The sequence below is a fragment of the Balaenoptera musculus genome, chromosome 1, assembly GCF_009873245.2.
Source record: "Balaenoptera musculus isolate JJ_BM4_2016_0621 chromosome 1, mBalMus1.pri.v3, whole genome shotgun sequence".
Classification (NCBI taxonomy): domain Eukaryota; kingdom Metazoa; phylum Chordata; class Mammalia; order Artiodactyla; family Balaenopteridae; genus Balaenoptera; species Balaenoptera musculus.
Genome location: NC_045785.1, coordinates 97,889,219 through 97,900,218, shown reverse-complemented (window position 1 = coordinate 97,900,218; position 11,000 = coordinate 97,889,219). Strand labels below are relative to the sequence as shown.

The 11,000-nt window shown below is 41.8% G+C and overlaps 1 protein-coding gene across 1 annotated transcript; it reads right to left on the bottom strand.

The window, feature by feature from the left end:
* Positions 1-398: 398 nt before the first annotated feature.
* LOC118903710 (protein pitchfork-like) lies at positions 399-5,203 on the bottom strand. The gene is made up of 6 exons (XM_036869061.1): positions 5,151-5,203; positions 4,771-4,913; positions 4,043-4,141; positions 3,181-3,311; positions 1,663-1,780; positions 399-630 (listed from the first exon to the last, which is right to left on the bottom strand). The coding sequence occupies exons 1-6, from the start codon at positions 5,167-5,169 to the stop codon at positions 562-564; spliced, it is 579 nt and encodes a 192-aa protein (XP_036724956.1). The 5' UTR covers positions 5,170-5,203; the 3' UTR covers positions 399-561.
* Positions 5,204-11,000: the final 5,797 nt, after the last annotated feature.

Below are 11,000 nucleotides of genomic sequence, written 5' to 3'. Positions count from 1 at the left end.
TCTTTTTATCGATGGTTGTTCAGGAGTTAGTTGTGGTTTTGGTGTGCTTATGAGAAGAGGTGAGCTCAAGGTCCTTCTACTCTGCCATCTTGTCCAGGAATTGGAAGAGCTCCTAAAACATTTATTCTGCCTTAAGAATCCTCTGCATCCAGCAAGCCCAAATACAAGGCCAAGCAAGCCATCCAAATCCTTGATATGTGTAGACCAACAGTCTCCTATCACCAGGGCTAGTGGTAGAAAACATAAAACTCGTGCCTGGGAATTAGAGCTAGAGGGCAGGGACCCACAAATATTTCAGTAAAGTGAAGCCACCCCACTGAACACTCAGTAGAAACCCCCTTGACCCATCTACATGTATACACAACAAACCAGCACATGGAGAGAGAGCCCTCTGAACTAGTCTTTATGCTGTCATATAGTAGTTATGAGACCCTTGCCCCTCCCTGTGCCCCATGCTGGCAGACAGGTGGGCCAGAGCAATGCAGAAGGACAAAAGCAGCTGTGTCCTCAATCCTGGAGAATCTGTGGTCAGGAGGAACACGTGAAGGTAGTCACAGCTTTTCAGTTGTAATACAGGCTTAGGTAGGCCACACGGTTCCGATGCTTTCTAAAGTCTTTGTCTGTGGATAGCTGCAATGGAAGAATGTTGTCTAGGTTAATATTAGAATGAGAACCCTCTGCCTCTGGTCTTCTTGGCTGTGCAAAATAGAACTGTATGTTAGAGCTGTTGTGGCCTAGCTGAACCCCAACCCATAGGAGCCTAGCCTTAGTGAGTCTCTCAACATTGCTATGTACATCTACTCTTTGTCATCTTACTCTAGGATATATCATAGGAATTATTTTCTCTTGGTAAATACTCAAGTATAGCTGGTAAATTTCTTGAAAACAAAGATTATGTGTTTAATTCTTGAATGTTACCCATAGGCCCTATCACAATTATGTTAATTCATTTGGTATTTAATAAATACTTGTAGAATTAATCCAAAGTTCCACTAGGGGGAAAAAGGGCACCTCTGGAATTATGATAGCTGACACGGATTGAGCATTTAGTATGTTACAGGTACGGTGCTAAATACTTTTCTACGATCTCTCAATCTTCATAACTTTATCAGATTGAGTCTATTATTACATCCATTTTAAAGATAAGCAAACTAAAAAAAAAAAAAAAGATAAGCAAACTGAACTTAGAAAACTTAGAGGACACACAGCAAGCAAATATGGAATTAGTATTTGAACCCACGCAGTCTGTCCCTGGTATCCATGTTCTTGCCAGAATGATCTACAGCCGCTTGATGATCTAATACTCAAGTGTTGTGATGGAAAGAGCACTGGCTTAGGAGTCACAGCTACAAGCTGCTTAATCCGTCTGAGCTTTAGTTTATTCCTCAATCATAGAGGATAATTATCTTGGACTACCACAAAAGATTGTTTGAGGTTTAAGTAAGAAAATGTGACTTTTGTTCAGCACACACACCTTTAAAAGTCAAGTGAAATTGTGTAACTCTCTAAAAAGATCCCTATATCCATATACACACAAAATTGTGCAAGTAATTTCAGGGGAACAAGGACTTCTTGTAGCTTATTCATAGACTCCTGGTTAAGAATCACTGATACACGTGGAAGTATTAAATACAGGGCTCCACAGAAGTCCAATCTTATTACCTCAGCTTTCAAGGTTCTTTTCTGTAGACATGGAACCTGGGCCCAGTCTGGAGATCCAAATTTCATTGGCCAGATGATTTTTTTGGGTGCCTTTATCTCTGGGTTATATGTGCCAGGGCTAGAAATAAAAATATAAAATATTATGTTGAATGAGTTAGTGACCATATACAAACCTCATCAGTACCACATGTGCACCTGAACTAGTCCTCACTCCTTTGGAAAAGGCAACAGACTGATTAGATTTTAATGTCAGGCAAGCATAGTGTTCCTTTGCCTGTTAGTGTATTTCTAAATAGGTGTTGTTAGTGTTCAAGATTTCTAGTCTTGACATGCAGTGAGGGTAAAAATCGACTCTAGTTTAAAATATTTCTGAACCTCAGTATTCTTAGCTGAGAGACCAAAAGATCCCAGAAATGGTGGATGATAAAAGAGATCTTCCACAGTGATGCTTAAGTTCTGCCCATGATGTGAAATTTCCTGACAATGGGATATTTTGTATTGCCTTTGTTCATAACACTTTGTCTTTTGGTGTAGACTCTTTGCTGTGGAAATAACACGTAGAATGGTCATGGGAATCAAGATTTAACACTTCTACTCCTTTACTGAAACCTTGAGAGAGTTACACTCACTCTCTGATCCTTGGAATTCTCACCAGTAAAAGAAAGACCTTGACCCTGTGCCCTACAATTCCGCATACTCTGAATGGCTTCCTAAAGCACTTAGAATGCCTTCCTTGGTCTACTAGGCCTATATACTCTAGCCCCTCCTCCTCCTCTGTTCTCATTTCCTCCTTGCCCACTACACTGTAGCCATACTAACCTTTTTTCTTTTTTCCTCACACCAAATTCTTCCCAATTTACAGCCTTTGTACTTGCAGTTCCTCCTGCCTGGGAAGCTCTAGGCCTAGATCTTCACAGGGCCATTTTAGTCTTATCACTGTGATTTCAGATCAGGTGTCATTTCCATAGAAAGACCTATCTTGACAGTCCTTGCCAAAGTAGATTCCAGCCATCACTCCATATCATATCATCTTGTTTGGTTTTATTAAGCACATCACTAGGTCACTATACTACCTGGTGTGCTCATGACAGCCCTAGCTTATGGCTACAGTCTTGGTATAATTATTAATAAGATCCCCTTTCACTCTCAGAAGTGACACACTAGCTAATAAATTATATGGTCACTCTCCTTATTACCACTGATATTTTCTTGTTTATTTGCTTCTCACCTGTCTGGACTCTATAGAGTGTAAGCTCCAAGAAATCAGGAACCTTGCATGGTGGGTTTAGTGCAAAATCTTCAGAACCTACAAGACTGCTTGGCCATTTATAGATATTTATTGAATGAATCACTATCCTCTATAATAATTTTGTAATTCTAGAGACCTGGAAGGCAAGAGGTTGAATCTTTAAAGATAGATAGTTTCTTATTTAGAGGACATAGTTGGGATGTAACCCCTTTTTGTACTTCCTTTCCTATTGCTCTTTGTTGAAGTGCACCAGAAAGAGGGGCACTTACCCAGGATAACAAGTGTCCTTAGAGTATGTCCTAAATCGAGGCAACAAGGCATTAAATGGAGCAAAATTTTGTTTGTGTGTTTGCTCCTGAGGACCGACTGTCTGGTACATGCCTGGGTAAGGTGTCATATCCTATTTCCAAGAAAAAGATCAATACGTTAGAGGGCAATATATATACATGTCAAGCCTTCTAAGTAGAAAAAACAAAATCATCCTCTCCCTGCTCATGTATCAGCTATGATTTAACCACCTCAAGCTATAGAAATAGGCCTACAATAGGTAGAAAACCAAGATAAGGGTATGGTTCAGCTACCTAAAGGTACCTAATGCTTAGGTTGTAGAAATAAACTTATGGTGGGTAGAGAGCCAAGGTAACTATTGCAGCTACTACCCCCACCATCCCACCATCCCACTCAGAGATTCTTTTACAGCCAGTATCCCTCTCGAGCTTAAGCATCAAGAAAATGTCCAACAAGAGATTAGGAGCCTATACTGAAGACTTGAAGGAATCACGCAAAAGGGTGAAGAAGTTGGAATTTGTTTTTTAACTGACAAGATAATATGATGCATCTAAACAAAGCTTCCAGTATTTTAACACCAGGTATCTCAGGACTGAAGCCTTGCCTTTGTACCATTCCTTCTAAGAATTATTTTCCACTCTCCCAGGACACTCACACATACACATTTGCAATGTTAACATCTAAGCTTTTCATATAGACTTCTTAGTAGCTTTCGTCTAAATGACTTTTTTTCTTGAATTTCAGGGCATGTCCTTTAGGTAACCTCTAGCTTTGTTCCCCAATGCAAATACATGCAGCATCATGGATCACACTAAAATCTAAGTACATTCAGCCATTTCTAACCTTGCTGATTGGCTTAAACCTCACAGCTGTTCTGGCTCCAAAAGCATATCCTTTTATACTGGTCGGGATCTTAGAGAGGTTGTATGCCAAGCCATACCTCTTCCGGTAGTATATAAAAAACAAACAAAGAAAGAAAAAACACACATAGAGAACATTATAGTTATTAAAACAGAATGAACTTAGAGTATTCCTGAATCTTCTCTGCCAAAGTTGCTCTTTCTTTCTTGATTCCTCTGCATCAAGACCATACAAGCAATTACATAAGTAACCCAGGCAACTCTACAAAGGAACGTGGCTGGATAGGTAGAGTGAATGACATTTCTATGCATTCCAATGAATCCAGTTTTCTAAGGCCCACAGAGCTGAATCTGCTGTAATGCAACTGTCAGTCTGATTATATGATTTCATAAACTGACCTACCAGCACAGCCACAGTCCAGGTTTGGACTAAGGGGAGCTATTGATTCCTTTGTAGGTGGGAATGGTGTGGGAACTATACTGGGGGCCACATAAGGCCAAGGCTTGCATTTGGTGGGGATTCAAAGGGGAGCAATGCAAGCAATGCAATTTCTGATATTGGCCCTGACAGCTGGTTGCAGAGGACCAGGGCACTTTCTCATGTTGGGACCCTGAATGTCACAAATCTCACAGGGCTTTTCTTCCAGGAAACTTAGGTACCCTTAGATAGTCTGGGAACTGAGACCTACTTAAAGGAAAGTGAGTACTCACATCTTCTGCTATGTAACATCCAGGCCCTCTGTGGGGCACTCCCCTAAGAGGGAGAAACTTGTTCCCCAACAAGTTTGGGGGGTGGAAGTGAGGAAAGAGCTTCCTCTGTTGACATGTTCCAAAAGAGTAGTTAACCAGCGTCTCTGGAGAGCAAGAAAGAGGAGAAACTCCACATGAGGGAAGGCCCCGTGGTCTAAGTGAGAGCTTGGGGACAGGTGGGGTGTGGGGAGGGGGAGCAGAGACCTGGGCAGACAGAACTCTGAACAAAACCGTGACCAATCCAAGGAGGAGGGTGAACACATTTCCCTCCTTTCCCCCTTGATCTTTCCCAGTCTCCCCACTCTTCTTCCTGCCTCTACTCTTGACTCAGCCCTCCTCACCTGCTTTGTTGAAGAACATTGTGCCAGTGCCACTAGGGTCAGCGTTTGTGTATTGCGTTGCCTAGGAAACAGAGGCTGGCCGGCAACCCCAGCTCTGGTGTTCCTTGAGGGGAGTGGCTCCTAGCACACATGCGCAGCAAGCGGAGCTGTCCCGGAGGCACGTTGGGTGGGAACCTGCACCTCCAGGGCCAGGAGCCCAGGAGAGTGTGAACTAGCAAAAACAAAGTGACTTTATGTGTACCAAGGATATGAGTGACATAAAAAGGCTGAGGAATTACTTCAGACTGAGGGATATTGATGAAACATAAAAATCTAATGCAACACGTATTCCTGAATGAAATAAGAAAGATGTGTTGTTGTGACAACTGCCAAATTTGAATAGGGTCTGTGGATTTAATGATAGTGTTTATCAATGTTGATTTTCACGTTGGTAGGGGTGTATGGTCATAATGTTTGAGAGAATCTCTGGGAGAGTAACAGTAGAGTTTTTAGGGTGGTTAGGGAATCATATCAGAAAAATTATCTATACGTGGGGCGGGGGTGGGGGCGGGGGGAAGGGAGAGAGAAGTAACATTAAACGGTAAGAAATAGAACCTAATTTTAAAAATGGGTAAAAATTTGAATGAGCACCTCAGAGAAAAGAATGTCCAATCTGTACTACCTGTATCTTTCCGTTTCTTCCCATTTTGCTTTCTTTGTTTTGAATGTCAGGCTCAGCAATGGAGACTCTGGAATTAAAAAACAACATCATTTGGGTGTTGGCAGACATTGCATGGAAGGTAAATGTGGGACATTAAAGGTTGAGCCTCTCTGGCAGTTGAGCTTGAACACTACTTATTCAGGACAGCTATGTGGAGGGTTTTTGAACTTAGCCAGTCACTGAGAAGACACTGAATTATTCAACATATTTTTTATGACTCTGTAAGATATTTATTCAAATTGTTCAACAAATATTTATTAGTGTCCAAATAACAGAGAAGATTTAACCATACTGGACTGTGTGCTACACAGATCATTGTGGAGATTCATCTTTGTCTCCTAAGAACTTATTTTACAATGTTTTCTTACTGGAAGCAGGATAATGGATTTTACTAGCCATTCCATCTTTCCCTGTCTTTTTCTAGAAGCTTTCCCCACCTAATTTTCTGGACTGTTAGTAGGACATCAGTAATGCCAGAATAAAGCCAAATGGCTTGAGAGTTAGTTAAACCTTCTAAAGATGCAGACTTTGCTTTTATAGGAGTAACTTAATTTGTTAGTTTATTGACAATGGACTACTTGAATCCTAGAAGTGAATTGCTGTCTTGGCATAATCCAAGCTTGTTTTCCTCACCCTCTTCCCCACTTCCAACAAGTGCTGTTGAATTGTAGGAGCTGGATGAGAATTCGACACTCATTGTCAGCAAGTTCTGCAAGTATAAGCATGATGACATCATGTCTACAGTCAGTGCCCTGAGCTCTGGCACACAAGCTGTCAGTGGTAGCAAAGACTTCTGGTGGGTCCCTGCTCCCATCGAGTCTCTAGGCCTCCTTTGTGTGTCTTTAGTGTCATACTGGCCTCATTAAGTAATGTTTTGGACCTATTATAAGAACCCAGTGACTAATTATGACATGTCTATAAGGTTTCCTTAGAGATTTTGCAATCTACTGTAAAAATAGGCTGTATCAGATGTCCAGTAGGCAAAGACATAGGATGTGTCTGTTAAAGGAATTTCTTGTTTGAACACATGTTTTTATGTAGACAGTGTAGGTCAACATTAAGTTTCTGTTTCCTTTTGCTTCTTAGCATCAAGGTTTGGGACCTTGCTCAGCAAATGGTTCTGAATTCATACCGAGATGAGTGCATGCTCTTTCCTTTTCAGTCCTAGCCTTGGCTGTTTTGTTTTAGATGGTACTAGGAATCCACCTGGAAGAGGCTTTCCTTGGCCAGAGTCAAAGGTGAAGGTGCCAGATGCCCAGTCACTTTGACATAAGTGACAAAATTGTTTTCTTCCCACTAAAGTTCTGCTGACCCCATTTCATGCAGTGGGTCCCAAGAGGAAGGTCTGGTTCCTGGGTGGGTCATTTACATTTCCTGGATGGGTGAACAAAGGGGCCAGAGTTGTTATCTTCATGCTTTGTTTTGAAACTTGCCCGTGACTCATGCCTGGAAAGGGCAGGAGGCTGATGGGTTGATGTAGGTTGTGAGGGTCAAGGATGAGGACAGGACTGCCTTAGCAGGGCTTGGGAAACTGAATAAAGGTGCTCCTGGGATTTCGAGTGACTTTGCCTGAGAAGCTTCGGCTCAGAGCTGGGCTCGGAGTCTTGTTCCAGACCCCTCTTCTCCCCTTTGCAGGCTGCAGTGCCTCTGGCTACCTTCCCGCCTCCCTGGCTTGGCATCCTCAGCAGAGTGAAGTCTTTGTCTTTGGTAAGGCAGCATGTCGAACTGTGTGTTGACTCTGGGAAGGGGAGGATGAGCGAGAGAGCTGACTCCATAATTTGAGACTCTGGCTGCTCAGCCTCATCAGCACACTTGGGCGCAAGGTGAATTATATTCATGGGGGTGCAGGGAGGTGGGATGATCCAAAAGTGGCTTTAGTTTAGCTTTGGAGAACATGATGATTGTTGTCCTAGTAGATTTGATTCCTGACTGTTTGCTGTGGCTCTTGTATTCATGGCTAGAAGTCAGTGGGCCGCAAAGCAAGTAGATTGTTACATAGGGAATACGGTTGTATAGTAGAGACAGTTGTGTTAACATGGTGATATGGCTGGGTATATGGTGACATAGTTTGTGATAACAATTATGTCATCCATTAATTTAATTTCCACAACCCCCAAATGACCAATTATCCCTACTTTACCAAAGAAGAAACTGATGCTCAGAGTGTTTAACTTGTTCAAGATGGAGGGCATTCAAATCCAGATCTGGTTGAGTCCAAAGCCTATGCTCATAACCTCTGTGATGTACTCCCTCTTTCCTTCAGGTGATGAGAATGAGACTGTCTCCCTTGTGGACACCAAGAGTGCAAGCTGTGCTCTCAGCTCAGCTGTGCACTCCCAGTGTGTCACTGGGCTGGTGTTCTCCCCACACATGTGCTGTTCTTTGTCATCAAGGGCCTGGTGGGTATGAATAGGAAGAATGAGGGGGGAGGGGGTGCTTGTGTTGGCGTAGCATTAGCTGATTGGGTAGCTCCTTAAAGCAGGCACTGTTGTAGCTGAGGTTTTGGAATGTGAAAGATCTCTTAAGACTGTAGTCCATTTTTTGGGTTGTATGATCTCTGACGGCAAATGGCTAAAATATGGTCTTGTTCCTGCTCAACATCCAAAATGGTTAATATTGTGGGCCTGTAGGGCTGTGTGGTTGGAAAGCCTGTGTTTCTGGGTTATTGCGAAAGCTACAGGGAGGGACTAGATGGGATGGTTAGTTGCCAGGATGGCTGTCAACCCTGGCTTTCCTCCATTTCCTTTATCTTTCCTTGGAACTTGTACTGTAGACTTGAGTGGTAGCCAGACTTTAACCCAAAGTGGGGATCAGGCCACCTTCTCTGATCATTTTAGAGTGGGCTTTGGGAATTGCCCAGTCAGGTTTTGTCTTGAGACCCATGGGCTTTACCTTTCTCAACCTTCTTCTTCTCTCCTAATGCTCCCTTCCTGGTCTCTGTTAGTGAAGACTGCTCACTTGCTGTTCTGGACTCAGGCTTTTCTGAGCTGTAAGTGTGTTGTAGAACCCTGTGATCAGGAATCAGGAAGGGGAGCAGCAGATTGCTGGGTCCTTTTTCTCTTCTGAAAAGTATTGTCTCTTTCAAGGGGACTGGGTGATTGAAGCATGCTAACTGTTGACTGTCTCCCTGTTCTGGGGAGCTGACTCACAACCAGCTCTGTCCCTGGTAGAGGAGGAATGTGGTGGTGGGTGTGAATTCTAAGTCTGATAGTCCAGGGGTCAGTCCTGTCCAGAAGTGTGCTTTCAATGTTGCAGCTGTACCCTGAGTCAGCTCCCCAGAGCCAGCTCTGCCCACCAGTACACCTACAAGACCTGTGGCTTAGCTTCACTTTCAGCCAGCTTGGAGGCTAGTCCCACCTACCAGCACACCCACAACTGTCATAGAACCACCACAACAGGAAGGCCCATGCAGGGTACACCTCTAGAGTGCCTGGCTTTGATGACCAGAAGTGATTGCTCTCTGGTCCCCATAGGAATTCTTCTACATAAAGCCACTCCTTCAAGACTGGGAGATGTAGCTGATCTATCTAATATACAGAAACAAACAGAGAGTTAGAAAAAATGAGGAGACACAGGAATATGTTCCACTGAAAGAACAAGACTAAACCTCAAAAAAATAATTGAACAAAAAGGAGATATGTAATCTACTGATAAGGAGTTCAAAGTAATGATCATAGAGTAATGATCATAGAGTATGAAAGGGTGAACACAGTGAGAGTTTCAACAAAGAGATAGAAAATATACAAAAAAACAAATTGGGAAGAATACAATAACTGAAGTAAAAAATACACTAGATGGAATCAACATCAGATTAGATGACAGAGAAGAAGAGATCAGTAATCTGGAAGACATAGCAGTGGAAACCATACAATTGGAACAGCAAAAAGAAAAAATAAGTTTTAAAATGAGGAGAGTTTAACAAACTTTGGGGACAACATCACATTGTAGTAACATTCAGATTATAGGAGTCTGAGAAGGAAGAGAGAGAGAAAGGGACAGAAAGCTTATTTGAAGAAATAATGGCAGAAAACTTCCCTAACCTGGTGAAGAAAACAGACATCCAAGACTAGGAAGCACAAAGAGTCCCAAGCAAGATGAACTAGAAGAGACCCACACCAAGACATAATTAAAATGTCTAAAAGTTAAAGATAAAATTAATCTTAAAAGAAGCAAGAGAAAATCAACTAGTTACATGCAAGGGAACCCCCATAAGACTATCAGCTGATTTTTCAGCAGAAAGTTTACAGGCCAGAAGGGAGTGGCATGATATATTAAAGGTGTTGAAAGAAAAAAAAAAAAAGCAAGAATACTCTACCCAGCAAAGTTATCATTCATAACTGAGGGAGAGAAAAGAGTTTCCCAGAGAAGCAACTGTAAAAGAAGTTCATCACCAGTAAATTGGCCCTGTAAGGAATGTTAAGGGACTTCTTCAAATGGAAAAGAAAAGGCCACAACTAGATACAAAAAATTATGAAAGAAAATTCTCACTGATAAATGCAAACATAAAGAAAAAGGCAGTGGATCAACCACCTATAGCTAGTATGAAAGCTAAAGGACAAAAGTAGTAAAATAATCTACATCTAAAATGATTAGTTAAGGGTATGCAAAATAAAAATATGTAAAATATGACATCAAAACTATGATACTCCCACAAAAACAAACATATAGATCAATGGACCAGAATAGAGAGCTGAGAAATAAATCCATGCTCATATGATCAATTAAGCTATGACAAAGGAGGCAAGAACACAGAACGGGGGAGAAAAGAGAGTCTCCTCAATAAATAGTGTTAGGAATGTTGCGCAGCTATATGTGAAAGAATGAATTGGGCCACACTATCTTATTGCATATACAAAGCTAAATTCAAATTGGTTTTAAACACTTGAATGTAAGAATGTAAGACCTGAAACCATAAAACTCCTAGAAGAAAGCATAGGCAGTCAGATCTTTGACTTAGATCTTAGCAATAATGTTTTGGATCGGCCTCCTCCGGCAAGGACAACAAAATGGGGGGTGGGGGAGGAAGAAAGAAAGAAAGAGAGAAAAAAGAAAGAAAGAAGAGAAAAGAGAGAAAGAGAAAAAGAAAGAAAGAAAAATGGAGCTATAGCAAATTAAAAAGCTTTTGCAAGGGGGAAAAAACCAGCAACAAA